The 20,271-nt window shown below is 42.8% G+C and overlaps 1 protein-coding gene across 7 annotated transcripts; it reads right to left on the minus strand.

Annotated features, from left to right (window-relative positions):
- Nucleotides 1–3,723: 3,723 nt before the first annotated feature.
- Nucleotides 3,724–19,678, minus strand: LOC115423750 (NLR family CARD domain-containing protein 3-like). 7 transcript variants are annotated; one of them, XM_030140779.1, is made up of 11 exons: nt 19,602–19,678; nt 14,541–14,672; nt 14,337–14,456; nt 14,135–14,239; nt 11,488–11,711; nt 9,503–11,258; nt 9,179–9,355; nt 7,274–7,447; nt 6,481–6,657; nt 4,184–4,357; nt 3,724–4,040 (listed from the first exon to the last, which is right to left on the minus strand). In XM_030140779.1, exons 2-11 carry the CDS (start codon nt 14,639–14,641, stop codon nt 4,028–4,030), a joined length of 3,021 nt encoding a protein of 1,006 aa, XP_029996639.1. In that variant the 5' UTR covers nt 14,642–14,672; nt 19,602–19,678; the 3' UTR covers nt 3,724–4,027. The 7 variants fall into 7 exon arrangements, 5 of the variants coding, with proteins under 5 accessions (XP_029996639.1, XP_029996640.1, XP_029996643.1 ...); XR_003936001.1 differs by lacking the exon at nt 3,724–4,040 and adding an exon at nt 4,994–5,064 and having other exon boundaries at nt 4,223–4,357; XR_003936000.1 differs by lacking the exon at nt 3,724–4,040 and adding an exon at nt 4,994–5,079 and having other exon boundaries at nt 4,223–4,357.
- Nucleotides 19,679–20,271: the final 593 nt, after the last annotated feature.

A 20,271-nucleotide genomic window follows, 5' to 3' on the forward strand; every position in this document is an offset into this window, starting at 1 on the left:
CATGTGATTAATGCTTCACTGACTTCAGGAACATTTCCTACAGTATTTAAACAAGCGCAGGTAACACCACTACTCAAAAAACCTTCCCTCACCCCCACTCAAGTGGAGAATTATCGACCAGTCTCACTCCTCCCATACCTTTCTAAGATCATCGAAAGGGCTGTTTTCAAACAGGTCACAGAATTCCTCTCCCAAAATAACCTCCTGGACATCAACCAATCTGGCTTCAAAATCGGCCACTCCACTGAAACGGCTCTGTTGTCTGTGACAGAAGCCTTGAAAGAGGCTAGAGCAGCAGCCAAGTCTTCAGTACTCATTCTACTGGACTTATCAGCAGCATTTGACACTGTCAATCATGATATCCTGTTATCCATACTCTGGAACATGGGCATCACAGGCCACGCACACTCCTGGTTTCAGTCTTACCTTACTGGTCGGTCCTTCAGAGTGTCCTGGCTAGGGCACACATCAGCAGTTCACCGCCTCACCACGGGGGTCCCCCAAGGCTCTGTGTTGGGCCCCCTCCTTTTTGCCATATACACCACCTCACTCGGTCAGATCATCCACTCACACGGCTTCTCATATCATTGCTATGCTGATGATACCCAGCTCTATCTGTCATTCCCACCTGATGACACCACAGTCTCAGTGCGGATCTCAGATTGTCTCTCTGACATATCTGCATGGATGAAAGCCCATCACCTTCAGCTGAACCTGTCCAAAACTGAACTGCTGGTCTTCCCAGCTAAGCCAACCATACAGCTGGACATCTCCATCACTATTGACTCCATACCTCTGGCTCCTACCAGTGTAGTACGTAACTTGGGAGTCATGATTGATAATCAGTTGACCTTCACGGATCACGTTGCCTCTGTCACCCGATCATGCCGTTTCACTCTGTTCAACCTAAGAAAGATCAGGCCATACCTAACCGAACAGGCCACCCAGCTCCTGGTGCAGACTATGGTTATCTCCCGTCTTGACTACTGCAATGCTCTTCTAACGGGCCTCCCAGCTTGTGTTGTCAAACCACTACAGATGGTCCAGAATGCAGCAGCGCGTCTGGTCTTCAATCAGCCTAAAAGGGCACACGTCACCCCCCTTACTCATTGAGTTACACTGGCTACCCATAGCTGCCCGCATCAAATTCAAATCTTTAATCCTAGCCTACAAAATTCTCCGTGGGTCTGCTCCTGTCTACTTAGGTGCACTAATAAAGCTTATGTCGCCCCACGAACACTCCGCTCGTCTGGGGAACGTAGTCTGGTGGTCCCCAGACCTTGTACAAGACAATCCAGGCTCTTTTCATGGGTCGTTCCACGTTGGTGGAACGCTCTACCAAGTGCTACAAGAACAGAGTCATCCCTGCCTATCTTCAAGAAGCTCCTGAAGACCCAGCTCTTCCGAGAGCACCTCCTGTCCTAGCACTTTCAAACATTCCATTTTAAATATTCTAATAAGGTTTTTCCCAGGACAACCACAGATTCTTTCACGATTATCTCTGGACCTGCTGCGGTGGTCCGGCCTCTTCCCTGCCCTCATCATCACCACTCACTTATCCTCAACCGCCTCCATGTGTCTCCCCTACTCCCCCTTCTCCCCCTCTCCCCCAGTCCCTATCTCTATCGCTCTCTCTTTTTCCCCTTCTCTACTCTCTCTCTTTAACCCCAGCTGGTCAAGGCAGACGTCCATCCTCCAGGAGTCTGGGTCTGCTCGAGGTTTCTGCTGTTAAAGGGAAGTTTTTCCTCGCCACTGTCACCAGTCACAAGTGTTTGCTCCAGGAGGATTCTGTTGGGTTTCTGTAGAATTGACTTAGAGTCTGGTTTTGACCAACTCTATATATAAAATGTCAAGAGATAACTTTTTTGTGATCTGGCGCTATATAAATAAAATTTGATTGATTGAGTGATTTAATTGGTTTTCCCCTGTAAGTCGCTTTGGAAAAAAGCGTCTGCCAAATGCGTAAACATAAACATAAACATAAACATATAAATGATGTTTGTCAGGTTCTAAAAAGCCTTAAATGTATTTTATTTGCGGATGATACCAGCCTCTATTGCTCCGGCAAAGATTTAAGTCAAATTGTAGATACAGTTGAAAAGGAGCTTGCTATACTAAAAGATTGGTTCGATGTCAATAAACTATTATTAAATCTTAGTAAAACCAAATATATTATTTTTGGTAAAAGGAAAAATAACAAACTAGTTAAAATTAGAATTAAGGAAAGTGAAATTGAAAGAGTGTCTGCAACAAAATTTTTAGGCATTGTAACTGAGGACCAGTTAAATTGGAAAAAGCATGTAAACTTACTTAGATCAAAAACAGCCAAAAGTATTGCTATAATGTATAAAACCAAAAACCTTCTAAATCAGAAATCTCTCCATATATTGTATAATTCTCTTGATCTTCCATATCTGAACTATTGGGTAGCGATATGGGGTAACAACTATAAATCAAATATTAATTCCATATTCTTACTTCAAAAAAAGGCAATTCGACTTGTCAATCAAGCACAGTACTTAGCTCCAACAAATCCCCTATTTATCAAATTAAATGCTCTAAAACTTCACGATCTTGTTTACCTTAATACTCTTATTATAATGTATAAAACCCATGAACATATGCTCTCCTACAGTCTACAGGAGAAGTTTGAGCCCAGGCAAAGTAATTATAATTTAAGGGGAACTGAAATCTACAAGAAAATTAAGTGTAGAACAAACATAAAAAGCCAGTGTACCTCTGTCAGAGGGGTACATCTGTGGAATAATCTGGAGCAAAACTTAAAAATGTCTTCTTCGATCTGTGCATTTAAAAGGATGTATAAATCCACTATGATAACAAAATATAGAACATTATACAAGTACGCATAAAATAAGATATTATTGTAGTTAATTGGTTATCATGATAGGAAGATACTATCATATTATTGATCATTGTATTTGGAGTAAATATTTAAAGTGCATATAAATATTATAGTTTATATTAAAAACGGTTGATTATGCAAATCTGATTGTGTATGAGGCGACTACAAAAAGTGTATATGAATGGTTTGTATGGATGTTTTGTGTTATTGTAAAAAATATACAGAGGAAAATGTGTGTTAACAAAGCAAAGAAGCGAATCCAGCTTGCTTATTAGTTTGTAAAAAGGGGGTGGGAGTCAATAAGTTTTACTTCTTCCCACTCCTTTTCGAGCGCAAAATTTATTTATGTATTATTTGTTTTGACTATGTTGTATGGTTCCTTGTTATCTGATGATTCTATGTGCTCGAAATAAAATACTACTACTACTACATGGACCCTGACCCTGGTTACAAACGTCTCTTTTCCATTGACCCTCAAACTGTGTGAATTTAACTTTTTCATATGAATTTGTCTAATGAAAAAACGACAGTTTCACAAAAACGTGTTTTTCTCTGAATAACTGTTGTTGTTCGAGGTGTTTTTTTGTAGTTAAATTGGTATATGACACAAAACTGTAACGGAAAGACCTTTGAGTCCAACTAGAGTCACATGACCAAAACAAACAGATGTTGATCGACGTTAGAACAAGAAAAGAAGAAGAGTTGACCCCAAACGTGTGTGTATGTGTGGACACACCAGGAAACCACATCAGTTTAGAATTTAGCAGGAGATAGAGGAGGAACCAGCAAGCACATTTGGGATTGAATGGAAAAACCAACATTACACACCTCTGTTTTTACAACATTTTGTAAATATCGACAGTTTTGCGCAGATGTCCGATGGAAAAAATGACATTACACACTTGTGTTTGGAACACATTTACAAATAATAAATATGATAATAATAATAATTATAAATATGGGGACAGTTTAGCTCAGATGGATGATGCACCACAGGGACAGGTGTCCGGTCTGTCCCTTCCTCTTTCTCTGATGGTGCAGATGGTCTCAGATCAGGGATGTGGTCCAGACTCCGCCTTCATAACAGGTGCTGTTGCTACTTTAACATGTGGAGACCATCAGGATCCAGCTGGTCCTTATCCAGTCCAGATCACTGTGACCAGATCACAACCTCCATCTGATGAGAGAAGACAAAGGAATCGACAGGAACCAGTTACTCCACAGACCAAGCAAACACCCACTATCAACCACGACCTGCTCTGATTGGTCGACTGTTCTCCTCCAAACCTGAAGCTGTTCCACAAACCAACATCTACTGACCTCAGAGTCCGCAGAGCACAACCTGGACTCTGGACCAGGTCCTCCAGCTCCTTCACATCTGAACACTTCAGGTTGTTTTTGGTCAAATCCAGGTTGATCAGATGGGAGGGGTTGGACTCCAGAGCGGAGGTCAGAGAACAACAGCTGATCTTCGACAAACAGCAGGAACTCAGCCTGAATGAAGAACAAATAACTGGAATTAGATGAAGACGTCGACTCTGCTTCAGGAACGCAGATATCTGTTCTTTATGAAGTCCAGTGTTCGACCGAATATTTCAGCCATTAATCGGATTTCATCATCGAAGCGACTCATTATTCTGGACGACCACAGATGCCTCGGTTCTAACCAGAGCTGCTGCGGTTCTGTTAGCGTTCCCGGTAAATGGGCTAATGTTCGCCGACTGTTCAGAGGCAGACTGATGTTGACCTTTGACCTGGTGCTGCCTTCAGACTTACACACACTGAACCAGATTCTGTTTATTCAGTTGGATCTGATCCCAAACGTTGGACGTCTTTTGTCTTTTTCTGACGTTCTCCTCATTCTCTTCCATTGAACCAAGGTTATTATCGTTAATGAAAATTAACGAAATGACAAAAACTAGAATTGAAAAAACATTTTCGCTAACTGAAATAAATGAAAACTATAATTAAAAGAAAAAAACATAACTAACTGAAATTGTATTGTGTGTTTATAAAACTAACTAAAACATATAAAAATTATGGATAAAATTCCCTTTGTTTTCATCTTTGTCAATGTCGGATTGATACGAAATTGATTTATTTCGCTGTAGCAATTTTTGCCAGCAGTACCATATCACACTTCACAGTCCGTCACTTCTCGTCACTTGTGGTTTCCAGTCGTCTTCTGGTCCCCACTCTACCTGGAAACATGGAGACTAAAGTTGGGAGAAAGCAGCAGTCCTGTCAGGGATTTATTTTAATACGACAGCAAAGAAGAGAAAAGATATAAAAAAAAACAAAAAACTGAACTAAAACTAATACTGAAACTAACTAAAACTAAGCATTTAGAAAAAAAATAAATAAAACTAGCAAAACCTGCTCTAAAAATGAATTAAAACTAACTGAATTAGAGAAAAAAGGTCAAAACTAAATAAAACTAAACTAGTATGAAAAATCCAAGACTATTATAACCTTCCATTGAACTCACATTGAACTTACATTGAACTGTTGAGTCGCATGCATTACAGTTTACTGTCCAAGTAGAACATGATCCCCGAGGTGGAACAGAAGTGACTACCGAAACAACATTAATAATTATACGAATTCTCGAGGCAAAAAAAAATGATTCGAGGATTTTTTGTACTCAAATTACTCGAGTACTCATCTCATTGTAGTTCGACTCCACTTTATCATCGAGCTTCAATATCCTTGACAGTACTCTATCTTTTCAATCCCACATCAATAACATCACTCGGTCTGCATACTTCCACCTACGTAACATTAATCGCCTCCGCCCCTCCCTCACCCCCCATACCACTGCTATCCTTGTTCACAGCCTTGTCACTTCTCGTCTGGATTATTGTAACTCTCTCCTCTTTGGTCTCCCACACAAATCCCTCCATAAACTTCAATTGGTTCAGAACTCTGCTGCTCGCATCATCACTAGGACCCCCTCCACTAACCACATCACTCCTGTCCTTCAACAGCTTCACTGGCTCCCGGTTAAGTTCCGGATTGAATTTAAAATCCTTCTAATGACATTCAAGGCCATCCATAACCTCGCCCCTCCATATCTGTCTGACCTACTTAATGTTGCCACTCCCTCTCGTACCCTCAGATCTTCCTCCTCCATCCACCTCACTGTTCCCTCTGCCCGTCTCACCACCATGGGGAGCAGAGCATTCAGCCGCTCTGCTCCCCAGCTCTGGAACTCCTTGCCACCGGATCTCAGAAACACCACTTAACTTCCTCTCTTCAAATCCAGACTCAAAACCCATCTGTTTAGGACCTCTTTCTCTTTGTGAACACAATTGCACTGTCCAAATATTTAACCTGCCTTTTATTTTTACTCTGCTTTATTGTTTGTTTTTAACTCTCCTGTTTTACTGTACGGTGTCCTTGAGTGCCAAGAAAGGCGCCTATAAATAAAGTGTATTATTATTATTATTATTATTATTATTATAAGACTTTTAAACATAACAGAACTGTCAAGTTGGACCGTTTTCATCTGTGAACCGCAGATGTTTCTGTATTAGTGGATGTGTTTGATGGACGGTGGACGGTGGACATTGGACGGTGGACAGTGGATGATGGACAATGGACGGTGGTGGACTGACCTGAGAGTCTCCAGTCTGCACTTTGGACTCTTCAGTCCAGAACAGAGACTGTCCACTCCTGAATCCTTCAGACCAAAGTTGATGCTGAGGTCCAGTTCTATGAGATGTCCAGGACTGGACTCCAGAAGTGATGCCAGAAAAGAACAGCTGATATGTGAGAACCTGCAGCACCTCAGTCTGAACGAAGAACAAACGACAGGTTCAAACCGTTAACGAACCACACACACATCCATGGAACTGAAGAAAACCCAGAGGAAACACCTCAACATGTGACTTTACTGACACTACGTGGACAATACTCTACAACAGAATGAAATTTACTTTCCATAATTCTACAGATTACGATAAAAGACCCTTTTCTGTCGCAGGAACCTTAAGTTTACCCTGGATTCAGAAAAACCTCAGAGTGTTTCCACTGAAATTACTGAAAAAACCTTTCCCTCGACCCCAAATTTTCCCTGATGAAACTTCCTAGTAGGGGAGCGGGACTTCTCAGATTCCTGGAAATCTGGGGGCGGGGCTGTGTGCTGAAGAACTCTGATTGGTCGAACACAAAAATACATTTAATGATATAGAATTGTTCCAAATTATTGACTTTGCTTCATCATGTAGGTCTGAAAGATCAAGATGTTCAAACAGGAAGTAATAAGTTCAGACGTTATCGTCCATGAAAAGTAGATTTTCATACATTTGTTGATTTTTTTTCGTATATATGTTTTTGTGTTTAAAATCACTTTATGCTATTGATCTAAACAGAAAAAGACAAAAGATCTAAAACTTAAACTCAACTGACCTCAGAGTCTGCAGTCTGCAGTTTGGACTCTTCAGACCAGAACAAAGGGTCTCCAGTCCTGAATCCTTCAGGTCATTGTTGCTGAGGTCCAGGTTCATCAGATGAGACAGGTTGGACTCCAGAGCCGAGGCCAGAAAAGAACAGCTGATCTCTGAGAACCCACTCCAGTTCAGACTGAACAAAGAAGACGATGGAGACAGGTTCAGGTTTTAAACACAGAAGTCAACATTTATTTCAAAATATTTGCTCGGTTCGTTTGGACCCACTTTTAGTGGATGATCTTTCAAATATGTGACCTTTGACCTTTCACTAGTGCCTTCCGGAAACAGTAGCTTCCATTGGATCTGGTGGAACAGGTGCTGGTATCGTCTATTCAATGCTTCTTCAAACCAAACTTTCAATTACTGACTGATTTCTTTATTCCCTGTAAGACTGAACACCTATGCAGCGAAGTTACTGTTGGTGTAGAGGTACCGTGTAGGTACCATCTACCTGCTACTTTCCGTTATAAATGATGGCTACAACAGTTTGTCTGTCAGTCCTGACATTGTTCAGCTGCCCTGACCAAGGTCTTCTAGTGTCGGTCTGTCAACGGTCTCCCTGGTGGATCAGGTCATTTCTGCGTCTCTGCTGTCAGCTAGCAGTAACGGTCCAAATGTGCCTAGCAACAAGCGCTAGCAGCTATGTCCATAGTGCTAACCTTACGGCCTCAGTTTTCCAGGACCACTGTGGTTGTCCCAGTCACTCAGCCTCCTTGGACTGAACTGGTTCCACTCCTAACTCACTGGTGGAACTGAGCGTGTTGGCCTGGGTAATGCCAAGTCCTGAATGGCCCTGTCACCTGTGGTGTCCAACAAGGGTCTGTCCTTGGCCCACTCTTTATCTTGTACATGCTCCAACTGGACTATGTCATTGGCCACTGTGGTATTCTCTTTCACTCTTATGCTGATGACAGACAGTTAAATTTAAGGACCCGCCCTAACCCCGCCTCTGCCTCATCATATTCATCATCATTACCATCGTCATCACCTCACTTCTACTCACCATTTTCATTATCTGCTTTGAAGAGATATAAAGGTGTGGAGGAGTCCTAACTTCCTCCATCTAAACAGTTCCAAAACCGAAGCCCTACTGGTCTGTACCCCCCCCCAGGTCTTCCTCCATAAGCACCTTGTCCCTCTCCGGTCAGGACGTCCCCCTCTCAACCACTGTGTCCACCCTCAGTGTGAGACCGGACCCTCAACTGACATTTGAAAACCACATCAAACATTCTATTCCAGTTCAAGAACATCTCCAAGCTCCGCCCCTCCCTCACCATCACTGATTTGGAGAAACTCATCCACACCTTTATCTCCTCCAGGCTCGACTACTGCAACACCATGAAACTACAGTTCATTGAAACCAGTGCTGCTAGGAAGTCTTCCTGAATGGGAACATATGACCCTGGTCCTCATCATCTCCAGAATCCACTACCACGTCACTCTCATCACTCACCATTGCATTCAGGGCAACGCCCCCTGACTACCTTACGGATGTCCTCACCCCTCACATGTCTACCTGAAACCTGCGGCACCACAGCACCAACGTCCTTCTCCTTCCATGGAACACACTACAGACCATGGGAGACGAGGCCTCCTGTTCCTCAGATGTTAGGTTCAGATTTTAATAACTTCATGGATGTGAGATATGTTTGTTCATAAATGAGGTTCAGACGTTCTGAGTCCAAGGTGATGTTTGTAAATGCAAACAATTTTGGAGGTGCAGAAATAGATTGGATTGAATTTGAGTATTTCAAACATGACCATGACAGAGCTGAAACATCTACTGTACACATGTGTTCAATCATGTTCAGAGTTCATTATATCATGTAGTTCCTCATGCGTCTTACATAAGTCGTCTACTGACCTCAGAGTCTGCAGTCTGCAGTTTGGATTCTTCAGTCCAGAACAAAGAATCTTCATCCCTGAATCTTTCAGGTCGCTGTTGTTTCTTAGGTCTAGTTCTGTGAGATGGGAGGGGCTGGACTTCAGAGCTGAAGCCACGACTTCACAGTGAGTCTCTGAAAGTCCACAGCCAGAAAATCTGTAGAGACAGATTTAATGTGAAGATAATTATGATTAAATATTTACTGAATATCTGCATTTTTACAAACCAGTTCTGGGACACACAGGGTCCCATCACACAAAAAGTACCCAGATTCATCATATTAAGACTCCGTTCGTTTCTTACCGAGCCTTTCTGCAGTTCCTCACAGCTGGGATTAGTCTCAGTCGTCCTTCATCTGATGTGTTGTACTTCTTCAGGTCCAACTCATCCAGAACCTTCTCTGACATCTGCAGCATGTAGGCCAGAGCTGAACACTGGATCTCAGACAGTTTCTTCTTTGATCTGTTCTCTGACTTCAGGAACTCTTGGATTTCCTGATGGACTGAGTGGTCGTTCATCTCCATCAGGCAGTGGAAGATGTTTACATTTCTGTCAGGATTGATGTAATCAATGTTCATCTTCTTCAGGTTGTTGGTGATGGTCTGTATTGTCTCTGGACTGATCTCTGTTGGACCCAGCAGACCTCCTAAAACTCTCTGGTTGGACTCCAGACAGAGGCCATGAAGGAACCGGACAAACAGATCCAGGTGACCGTTTTCACATTGGAGAGATTTTTCCATGGTTTTTCTCAGGAACTCATCAAGTGTTGAATTATGGTTCCAGTCTCCCAGAAACCTCTCCAGAACTTCTGTGTGGTTGCTGGTGTAACAGTGGTAGATGTAGACTGCAGCCAGAAACTCCTGAAAACTCAGATGAACAAAGCTGTAGATGGTTTTCTGGAAGATCACACTCTCTTTTCTGAGGATCTCTGTACAGAGTCCTGAGTAAACCAAGGCCTGTGTGACGTCCAGACCACACTGCTCCAGGTCTTCGTGGTAGAACATAATCTTTCCTTTCTCCAGATGTTCAAACGCCAACCTCCCCAACTTCAGAAGAACCTCCCTGTCAGCCTCTGTCAGCTCTGCCTCAAGTCCTTTTTCATACTTGTTCTTCTTTCTCTTTGTCTGGACTGTGATGAAGTGTGAGTACAGGTCCGTCAGGGTCTTGGGCAGCTCTCCTCTTTGGTTTGAAGTCAACATGTGCTTCAGAACCGTAGAAATGATCCAGCAGAAGACTGGGATCTGACACATGATATGGAGCGTTTTGGATTTCTTGATGTGTGAGATGATTTTGTTGGACAGATCTTCATCAGTGGATCTCTTCTTGAAGTACTCCTCCTTCTGGTCGTCAGTGGCGAAGCCTCGGACCTCTGTTACCCTGTCGACACATGAAGGAGGGATCTGATTGGCTGCTGCAGGTCTGGAAGTTATCCAGATGAGAGCTGATGGAAGCAGGTTCCCCTTGATGAGGTTGGTCAACAGGACGTTGACTGGTTTCTTCTGGGTGACATCTGAAACCACCTCACAGTCGTGGAAGTCCAGTGACAGTCTGCTTTCATCCAGGCCGTCGAAGATGAACATAAGTTTGCAGACGTTGATCTGCTCGGCTGTGACCTTCTGTAACGTTGGATGGAAAACATGGAGCAGCGTCAGCAGACTGTACTGCTCATCTGTGACCAGGTTCAGCTCTCTGAAGGACAGCAGAACCACCAGACTGATGTCCTGGTTTTCTAAACCCTCAGCCCAGTCCAGAGTGAACTTCAGCACCGAGAGGGTTTTTCCAACTCCAGCGACACCGTTGGTCAGAACAACTCTGATGGGTTTCTGTTGGTCGGGTAGGGCTTTGAAGATGTCCTGACACCTGATGGGAGTGTCTTGGGGGATATTCTTGTAAACCGTCTCCAGCGTCCTCACTTCATGTTGGGTATTAACGTCTTCACTCTGTCCCTCTGTGATGTAGAGCTCAGTGTAGATCCGGTTCAGATGGGTTCTACTTCCTGTTTCATCGGTTCCTTCAGTCACACATTCAAATCTGCTCCTCAGACTGAGCTTATGTTCATCTGAAACCACACAATAAAAAACACTGTTTCTCTGAGTTCATATTTACAACAGGTTCCAAATACAGGACTCTGGACCTGGATCTGCTCATCTGTCCATGAACTGAGGATGGACCAACACAAAGCTGGACATGGACCAGCTGAGCAGGTCTTGGTCCAAGGTGAAAAAAAAAAAAAAGTCCGTAAAAAACTGATCTGACAGTTTAGATCTAATTTCCTGAGTCAGTCTTACTTCGTGCAGTGCTGTCCATATGTGGTCCAATTCTGGTTCTGGATCTCTTTCCACACTGGGGACAGGTGGAGTCTCCTGATGGACCAGACTGGCCCCAGTATGAAGTGATGCACTGTCTGCAGAACAAGTGTCCACAGCTGGTCTGGACGGGATCACTCAGGACCTTCTGACACAAACAACAGGACTGTGGGTCCAGTTCAGGACCAGGACTCCTCTTCCTCCGTCTGTGGACATCAACACATTCTTTAAAACCAACAAAATGAATAATGACCAAACAGTGGCTCCAGACTGTTGAATTTACTTCCAAATCAGACACTTAATGGATAAATAATAAAAAAAACACACAGAAGACAAACTGTGTGTCTCTATTTCATATCTGAAACTGTTTAGAATAAAAGCTGAAGCACAGACTAAAAGTATTTTGGGTTTCATGGTGGACCCATTGGAAATAATATCAACTGTTCTATCAATATCTGTACTGTTCTCTGTTGATTCCATTGACACATTCCAATCAGTGCTTTCAGAACAGTCTACTGGAGCCTCAGTGTCCTCAGGTGTCTACGTCCAGGTGGTTCAGGTGGTTCCAGGCTGCCTTTGTAACAGGTCATCAGAAAAAAACAGGTCATGGTTTAATCGGCCCGGGTAGACCAACAGGTCTGGGAGCCTCCTGGACATCAGTCTTAAGACCCTCAGGTCTCAAGGCTTTTCAGGTCTTAAAAAAAAAAAAAAAAAAAAAGTGGGGCGCATGCGCACGCAGTGACCGGCAGTGAGCGAAAGCTTGCTGCAAAACAAATCTACCCACGGGTACAAATAAAGTCACCTTGAACCTTGTTTCTTTTGATTGGACGGTCAAAACTGTGTGAAATCACCAAATATTACAACAAATGTCCCTGTCAAGACAAGGAGGCTCCTTACTGTGCATGGAGGGGTTCACCCTGAGTCCACTGTCCTGAGGCTGAACATGAAGCGAAAGAAGGGAGACAGGACTAGTGAACATTAGAGCTACTATCTAGGAGGAAACAGCAAGCCTCCAGGAATGCTAAGTGAATGGTCCAGATAACAGACACCTAGTAAGGAGGAGGAGCCTGAGGGCTACCATGGAAGGACACGCCCCTGCTTTGCATGCACCATTGACAAACTGAAGAGGTGGGTGGCATCAAGAAAACATACTCATGGATGGAAAAGGACTGAAAGACAGCACAGAGGAACTACTGATGGACAAGAACCTGAACCCAAGAGCAACAGAGGATCTACCACACCAAACAAAACCACAGGTGTAGGTCTACCACACCAGACTAGACCCCAGGTGTAGGTCTATCACACCAGACTAGACCCCAGGTGTAGGTCTACCACACCTGTGACGGAACTGGACAGATCACACTGACTTTAGTTTTACTGTAATAATCGTAGATCCTTTCACAAATAAGGCTCCGCCCACTCAGCAGGTCTAATGCACAGTTTGCACAGATTTTTTTGGGTGAAATACGACTTTTTTGTGTGTTGGTTCATATTCCACATTAAATGCGACTTCTATCAGTTTTGAGTCTGAACTGAATGTGACCCTGAAGTGACCCACATGCACTAAAGAGGGCCTGATGGAATACGTGACTATGCAGACACACACTGTATTTACAGAAGGAAATATGGTTTTCCTCCGCTCCTCCTCCTGGGACGAACAACTGGGACATTTGTTGCATTTCAATGACACAAAGGTCGGAATAAATGCGACCTTCAGACTGAAGTCACGTTGAAAAATATCAGATCTGGATCAGATTTAGGACCACATATGAAAGTGGGCCGGGTCAGATTGAGGACCGCATATGAAAGCGGTCCAGATCAGATTTCGGACCGCATATGAAAGTGGGCCAGGTCAGATTTAGGACCACATATGAAAGTGGTCTGGGTCAGATTAGTGCTGTTCAGACTGTCTGGAACAGATCAGATCCAGATCAAATATGGACACATTTCCCTTCAGTCTGTACGTAGCCTTGCTTTTTGTGTGAAGATCTGCTTTCTCTTCTGGTTTATGGGTCTGTCATTGGACAGATCTTCATACATGTTCCAGACTCTGATCTGAGTCGACACCGTGACACAGTTCTTTCTTCTAAATGACTCCTCAGGTCACATGACTACGGCTGACTTCAGATTGGACTAAAGTCTTATCACATGGGTTCAGGACGTACAGCGGGTTGTCTGGAGAGATGGCGTTCAAATCCCAACCTGCCTCCAGTGCTACTCTCGCTGGTGTATGAATGTTTGGTGTTGGTGGGAGGGGCCATTTGCAGGGGGGGTGATGTCTGAGCTCCTCCCCTTATCTCTACTGCTGACCCCGCCCACCCTGCACAGGAAACTCATTTCATCTTGACCTCATGACCTGGTTCCTTCGGTCATCAGCCAGAGTTCATGACCACAGGTGAGGGACAGAAATCCAATCCATTATTATAAAATCTAGTGTACAGCATTAGTTAAACAGAACCACAGTGATTCATCAGATATAAAATCATCATCCGACGTTTACATTTGATGAACCGTCGACTTTGAATCAGAACTGAATGAAAAAAACAGAAACACAATGTGTTGAATTTGAGTCATTAGTGGAAGAAGTGATGTAACATAAGGTTCTTTCAGGTCAGGAACATTCTCTTACTCAGTTTCTGAAGGTCCAGGTTCAGGGCTGAAGTTTGGAGGTTGAACGTTAGACATGTCACTGTTCACAGACAGACAAGCGGACGCTGCAAACCCTGATCTGAGTCTGTCCAAAAAACAGAAACACAATGTGTTGAATTTGAGTCATTAGTGGAAGAAGTGATGTAACATAAGGTTCTTTCAGGTCAGGAACATTCTCTTACTCAGTTTCTGAAGGTCCAGGTTCAGGGCTGAAGTTTGGAGGTTGAACGTTAGACATGTCACTGTTCACAGACAGACAAGCAGACGCTGCAAACCCTGATCTGAGTCTGTCCACCTGGAGACTGGAGACAACCATGAACTTTATGGACACAGACCAACACTCAGCTGAACCTCCAGCAGGAAATAGATTGAACCAGTGGACTCACTGTGAACCAGGGGGGTCAGTACCGCCCCCTGGAGGGTCCCTCATGGACACATCATGGGGTAGCTCTGCTCCCTCCTCCTCTTTGTCCAGCTTCAGACTCATACTGTCCACTCCAGTCTGAACCCACCGTTCTCTGTAAACAGCAGAACGTCAGCTGTTACTACTGAGTCTGGGTCCATGAGAGAGCGGAGCACAAACTAGAAGGAACGCAACAGTTCAGCAACTCATCATCAATGTCCAATGAGGCAACCTGGTCCTCCTGTTGAGGACTGGTGGAGCTCTGGACACTGGGGTGGCATCCAGGACCAGTTCAGTATGGACCTGTTCTCTCTAGTACTCTACTGCAGCACCAACGGTACCCTTGCATCATGAGGGAGTTAAGCTAACCCATCTCCACCAACAAAGTGAAGCTAACCCTTTTCCACCAGAAGAGAGCTAACCCCTCTCTACCAACAGAGCTAAGCCAACCATTTTCCACCAAGACAGAGCTAAGCTTATCCATTTCCATCAAGAGAGGCTTAAGCTAACCATTCTCCACCAACAAAGCCAAGCTAACCCGTCCATTGGATGCCTGCAGCCGTACGTTCATATGACTAAAGCGTACAGAGTGAAATTTGAGAGAGAGCCAGTGTGCACGCCTGAACCCATTCTCCACAAACAGAGAGCTAAGATAACCCTTTCCCACCAAGAGACAGCTGAGCTAACCCTTTTCCACCAAGAGAAAACTAAGCTAACCTCTCTCTACCAACAGGGCTAAGCTAACCCCTTTCCACCAAGAGAGAGCTAAGCTAACCCTTTTCCACCGAGAGAGCAAAGCTAACCCATCTCTACCAGCAGAGCTAAGCTAACCCTTTTCCGCCAAGAGAGAGCAAAAATAACTCTTTTCCACCGAGAAGTAAGCTAACCCATCCCCACCAACAGAGAGCTAAGATAATCCAGCTCTACCAATAGAGCTAAGCTAACCCTTTGCCACCAAGACAGAGCTAAGCTAATCCTTTTCCACCAAGAGAGAGCAAAGCTAACCCCTCTCTACCAACAGAGCTAAGCTAACCACTCTCTACCAACAGAGCTAAGCTAACCCTTTTCCATCAAGAGAGAATTACGCTAACCATTCTCCACCAACAAAGTTAAGCTATCCCATCCATTGGCGCCTGCAGTGGAACATCCATATGGCTCATGTGTGCAGAGTGAAATTTGAGAGAGAGTCAGTAGGTGCGCCTGAACTCATCTCCACCAGTAGAGGGTTAAGCTAACCCTTCTCCACCGACAGAGAGCTAAGCTAATGTGGGAGGGGTTACGCTGCCTTAAGTCTTTGTCCTGATGCTGTTCTATATGAATCATAACCATCAGATCATCAGGAACCCTGGGGCTCGTTGGACTCATGGTGGTATAACATCACTAATATACCAGATAAAACCTGTTCACTGTTGCCATGATGAGGCAGATGGACTGTGGAACTGTCAGAACATGTAGATGTAGATGGACTACAGTGTGACGTCTTCCATCTCGTGTCTTCCACATAATGAAATATAATTAGTGTAAACTAGGTGTGGCATTAGCTCCGCCCACTGAGCTCTTGAACACTACAGGAGTGTTAAAGCCACGCCCACACCTGTCAGTTCAACACTGTTAAACCTGTTTGGTTCAGTTTTACACTGATGCATTTATTTATGACTGAAAGTGGTTCCTCTCCCACGCCACTAATTCACCTGTGAAACGTTCCACTCTGAGGTTTAACAGTTTAATACAGTCAGTACTGTGACTCTGATGTTCTATATGTACTGGATGATTACCCAGAATGCAACATTAAAACATGAGATTGAAATGAGGAGACTTGGAAATGATCAAATGAGTTACTGAAAAAGGCAGCCCCAGCTGGGAACTGTTCAGTTTTTTTCCACTCTGGTTGTAAATTTCATACAAATATTGTAGGAAAAAAGCTTTTTAAAATAAACTTATGCTGATGAGAAGTTCATTCTACGACCAAGAACATCATTTCAGACAGTTAATGTATCTGTGTTAGTTTTACAGCTCTGATCAACATATTCAGACAAACAACAACCAACAATAAATGACAAACAGAGTCCATTCAACCCAGTGGAAGTGGCCACCCCAGATAGCAAAGAGACACTGGAACGGATCTGGAACAGAATCGCTGACTGACTCGGCCCGAAACCGTCTGGCGGATCTGGCCCGGTGTCCAAACGCACATCGGGCCAAAACTGATACAGCTCCGCGAGACGGATCTTCTACAGAAACGGTCCAGCTCTGGCCCAGTTCCATTGTGCCAGAGTCTCCCGCATTCCAGATGCGTTTCAGACCCTTTTGCCAGATCGGTACCAGACCCATTAGCCCTGTAGAAGATCCGTTTTGCGGAGCAGTACCTGTTTTGGCCCAATGTGCATTTGGACACTGGGCCAGATCCGCCAAACGGTTTCGGGCCGAGTCGGTCAGCGATTCTGTTCCAGATCCGTCCCAGTGTAACCAAGCGTCTGGAAGATGAGCCCTGACAGCATGATGTGTAAAAAGGATGACAGTTTTAACTTTGGAGGCACTTTGTTTCCTCACAGCACTGTTTTCAACACCAGCATGAACAACCTGAGTTTTTACACACATAACACACTTCCTGCCTTCACAATAAAAGCACTCCGTATTACATCCTGTCAGTCCGCATGAATAAATCATTCTATAAATCGGCAGCACAGAAACATTGCTTACACCAGTATCTCTTTGCTTTCTGGGTTATGTACGGAATTATTATTGTTGTTGTTGTTGTTGTTGTTATTATTATTACCATAACTATCATCATTAACTGGCCTAATGCTGTTGTCGTTGTTTAGGCTATATGCAAAATACCAAGATCAGATCAGTCTAGACAGGTCATGAATTTGCAGGGGCTAATACCTGACTGTGGAAAAATTAAGACCAAAAATATCTATACACAAATGAATGTAAGAAGCTGAATCAAGGATGTAGTCTATGTCAGGCCCTGACTGGCTAATCGACAGGACCGGGACAATTCCCGGTGGGCCGGTATAATATTTGGGCTGCGAGAGCCGGAGTTCCCTTTAAATATGTATTTAATATTTAATTAATTTATTTATTTTTTGGGGGCCGGTGTTCAGTCATAGCACTGAGTTGATCACGTAATCTGCAGCTGCTGTTCCTGGGCCCCACCCCCTCTACTAGTAAACTGTTTGTTTTCTTCCTGTTTTTTTTGCGGACACACCGTGACCTGGCGTAACATGTCCTTGCATACGGTTAGTAGCTCTGTACTGTAGCTGTGGAGCATATATGATCTGTACTCTGTAGGCTGTGGATGGTCAGCTGTGTTTGCTGTTTGAAACATGGATAATAGAAAGAGCAAGGGTGGTGTGGAGAAGACAAGAATTAAAAAGAGGAAAGCTCTGGAAGCAAACGCAGCCAAATGTGACAAAATCTGCAACTTTTTCACAAAAACGACCTCCAGGTTGGAAACTAATAAGGACGACGAACCGGGTAAACCACCTTTCAAGTTAGTTAATTATTGAGTCAGTGAATTGTGTGGCATTGTGGCGTGGAACATAACGTTATGTAATTTAAATAATAGTATGATGCGACGCCACATAACTGAGGAAGATGAAGAGTATGGTGTAGGCCTGTTCAGTATGAAAGGGGCTCTGAGATGCTCCAGGATTCAGCACTACATGAATGAAACTGACACCAAGGCTTTGAAAATAGAAGATTTGTGCTGAGAATTATGAGCATTTTTAAACTGTGCTTTAGTGTCAGAAGCAGATCCAGGAGCCAGTAGTGATGAGGGGATTGTTCCTGTCAGGATGGAAGGAAAAGGTGAGCTGTTGGAACAGACTGTGTGAACAAGCATTAGTTCTACTAAAACCACTTTCTGTACCCAAACCTTAGTCCTGACCTATTTTATTTTTTATTATTAAAAGTCAGACAGTAAATACACAAAGCCCACAACTGAAAGGCAATAGCATAAAGTAATATCAAATAAGCCTGCATATTTTGCCAATGTAAATATCTTAATTAGTTCAGTAAGTCAAAATGTCTGTAGATATTTTTATTGTGATACAGGTGCAGGCGAGTCTAGAGAAACTGGAGGAAGTGTGAAAGGGAGAGCAGAGTCTGCTGATGACAGAGGAGCAGTTCAGCAGCACAACCCTGAACCACTAGGCACAAATGAGACAGATGAAGATGAGTCTGCTGTTAGCTTTGACTGCTTTGATCGCCCTCAGTCACAGGATACACATATTTTTTTCTTATCATCCTCATCAAACCCCTAATATCACTATACCAAAAGTTTTCAATAGCATTGATGGAACAAACCGCAAGTAAGTTGTGATGGAAATCTTTTGTTGCAGAGGATACAAAAATGATAGAGTTATTAGAAAGTGCAGCAAGCTTTATTTTATTTTTATTTTATTTTTAATATTTTTATACTTTCATTTCATTTCAAACATTTTAAAGGTTTGAAAAATGTTAACACTTATAAGAACAAAAATATAGATTCTGTTATTGTTGTGTTGTGAGGAATAATAATGTTGGAGATGTAAATGTGCACTCACTTTTGAAATAAATCCACATTGTGAAGCAACCTTTACTTGCACTGAATTGGAAATATTTTAGAAAATACACTGAATTACAAGGCTTTGCAGAACAGTGTGTAGACCCAACATGTAAGGTTATAATTGCATGATTTTAATAATAATCGGTCGTGATCTAAAGTGGGCCGGTCTGAGGTATGAAACTCCAGGGCTGAAAATGAGTCTCAGTCCGGCCCTGGTCTATGTATCTGTTTAACTTGGCTTACTTTTTGGTCTGAGTCGTTGTGTTTGTCTGTACAACTAGATCTTCAATCAAGAACGGATCAGAAAAAGAAAGAAGAAGAAAGGATCAGTTGCAGATTTGGTCCAAAGTCAGAAAACGGATGTGAGCTATAAACGGATGTAAAGGCTTTAATGCGGATCCGGCCCAAAGGTAGTTGCTATCTGGGAAGTGACAGTCGACACAGACAAAACCCACTGAGACGTAAATAAAAGCATAATAACATCCCACTCACCCTCAGCCAAACGGGAACTCTGTCCTGGACTTTAGTGGCTGTGAAATGAACTCTGACTACTTTCATATGTAAGTGCGTCACAAACCAGCCCCACCCCGTTTTACTGAAAGTCACATGTTAACAAACTGATCATGATAACACATAATAAACTAATCATAAATACACTGGTAATAAATGGTTTGTTCAAACTCTAGAACCAGACTTTTGTAAATGTCTTTATATCAAGATAAGATAAGATGAGATAAGATATACTTTATTGATCCCCAAGGGGGACATTCAAATGTCCAGCAGCAAAAAACAATATGCATCAAATACAATAGAAAAAATACAAAGACAAAAACATATATATATATATATATATATATATATATATATATATATATATATATATATATATATATATAAATATAAATATATTCTATACTTTCACTTAAATATTTTTCACTTTCACATATATTTGCATTTTTTAACTGAAATCTGAATAATGAAACCAAAACAACAAAATCAAATAATACTTTTTTTTTTTTTTCAAATCGAAATCACTGTGTTAAAGAAATATGACAAAAGTATTAAAATGTATTATATTATATGATTACAAATAATGCATTCTTTGTATTATTATATAATGTAAACATAATTATTTTTTTATGTTGTTATAACATTGTATAAT

This window comes from Sphaeramia orbicularis, chromosome 8 (genome assembly GCF_902148855.1).
Source record: "Sphaeramia orbicularis chromosome 8, fSphaOr1.1, whole genome shotgun sequence".
Taxonomy (NCBI): Eukaryota; Metazoa; Chordata; class Actinopteri; order Kurtiformes; family Apogonidae; genus Sphaeramia; species Sphaeramia orbicularis.

Excerpts from the sequence above, each read along its gene's own strand:
- LOC115423750 (XM_030140779.1), bottom strand. The coding sequence starts at position 14,641 with ATGAGTCTGAAGCTGGACAAAGAGGAGGAGGGAGCAGAGCTACCCCAT. Across the intron at positions 14,457-14,540 it reads ACTGACCCCCCTGGTTCACA|TCTCCAGGTGGACAGACTCA; the intron begins GTGAGTCCACTG and ends GGTTGTCTCCAG. Across the intron at positions 14,240-14,336 it reads CCTGGACCTTCAGAAACTGA|ACTCAGATCAGGGTTTGCAG; the intron begins GTAAGAGAATGT and ends TTTTTTGGACAG.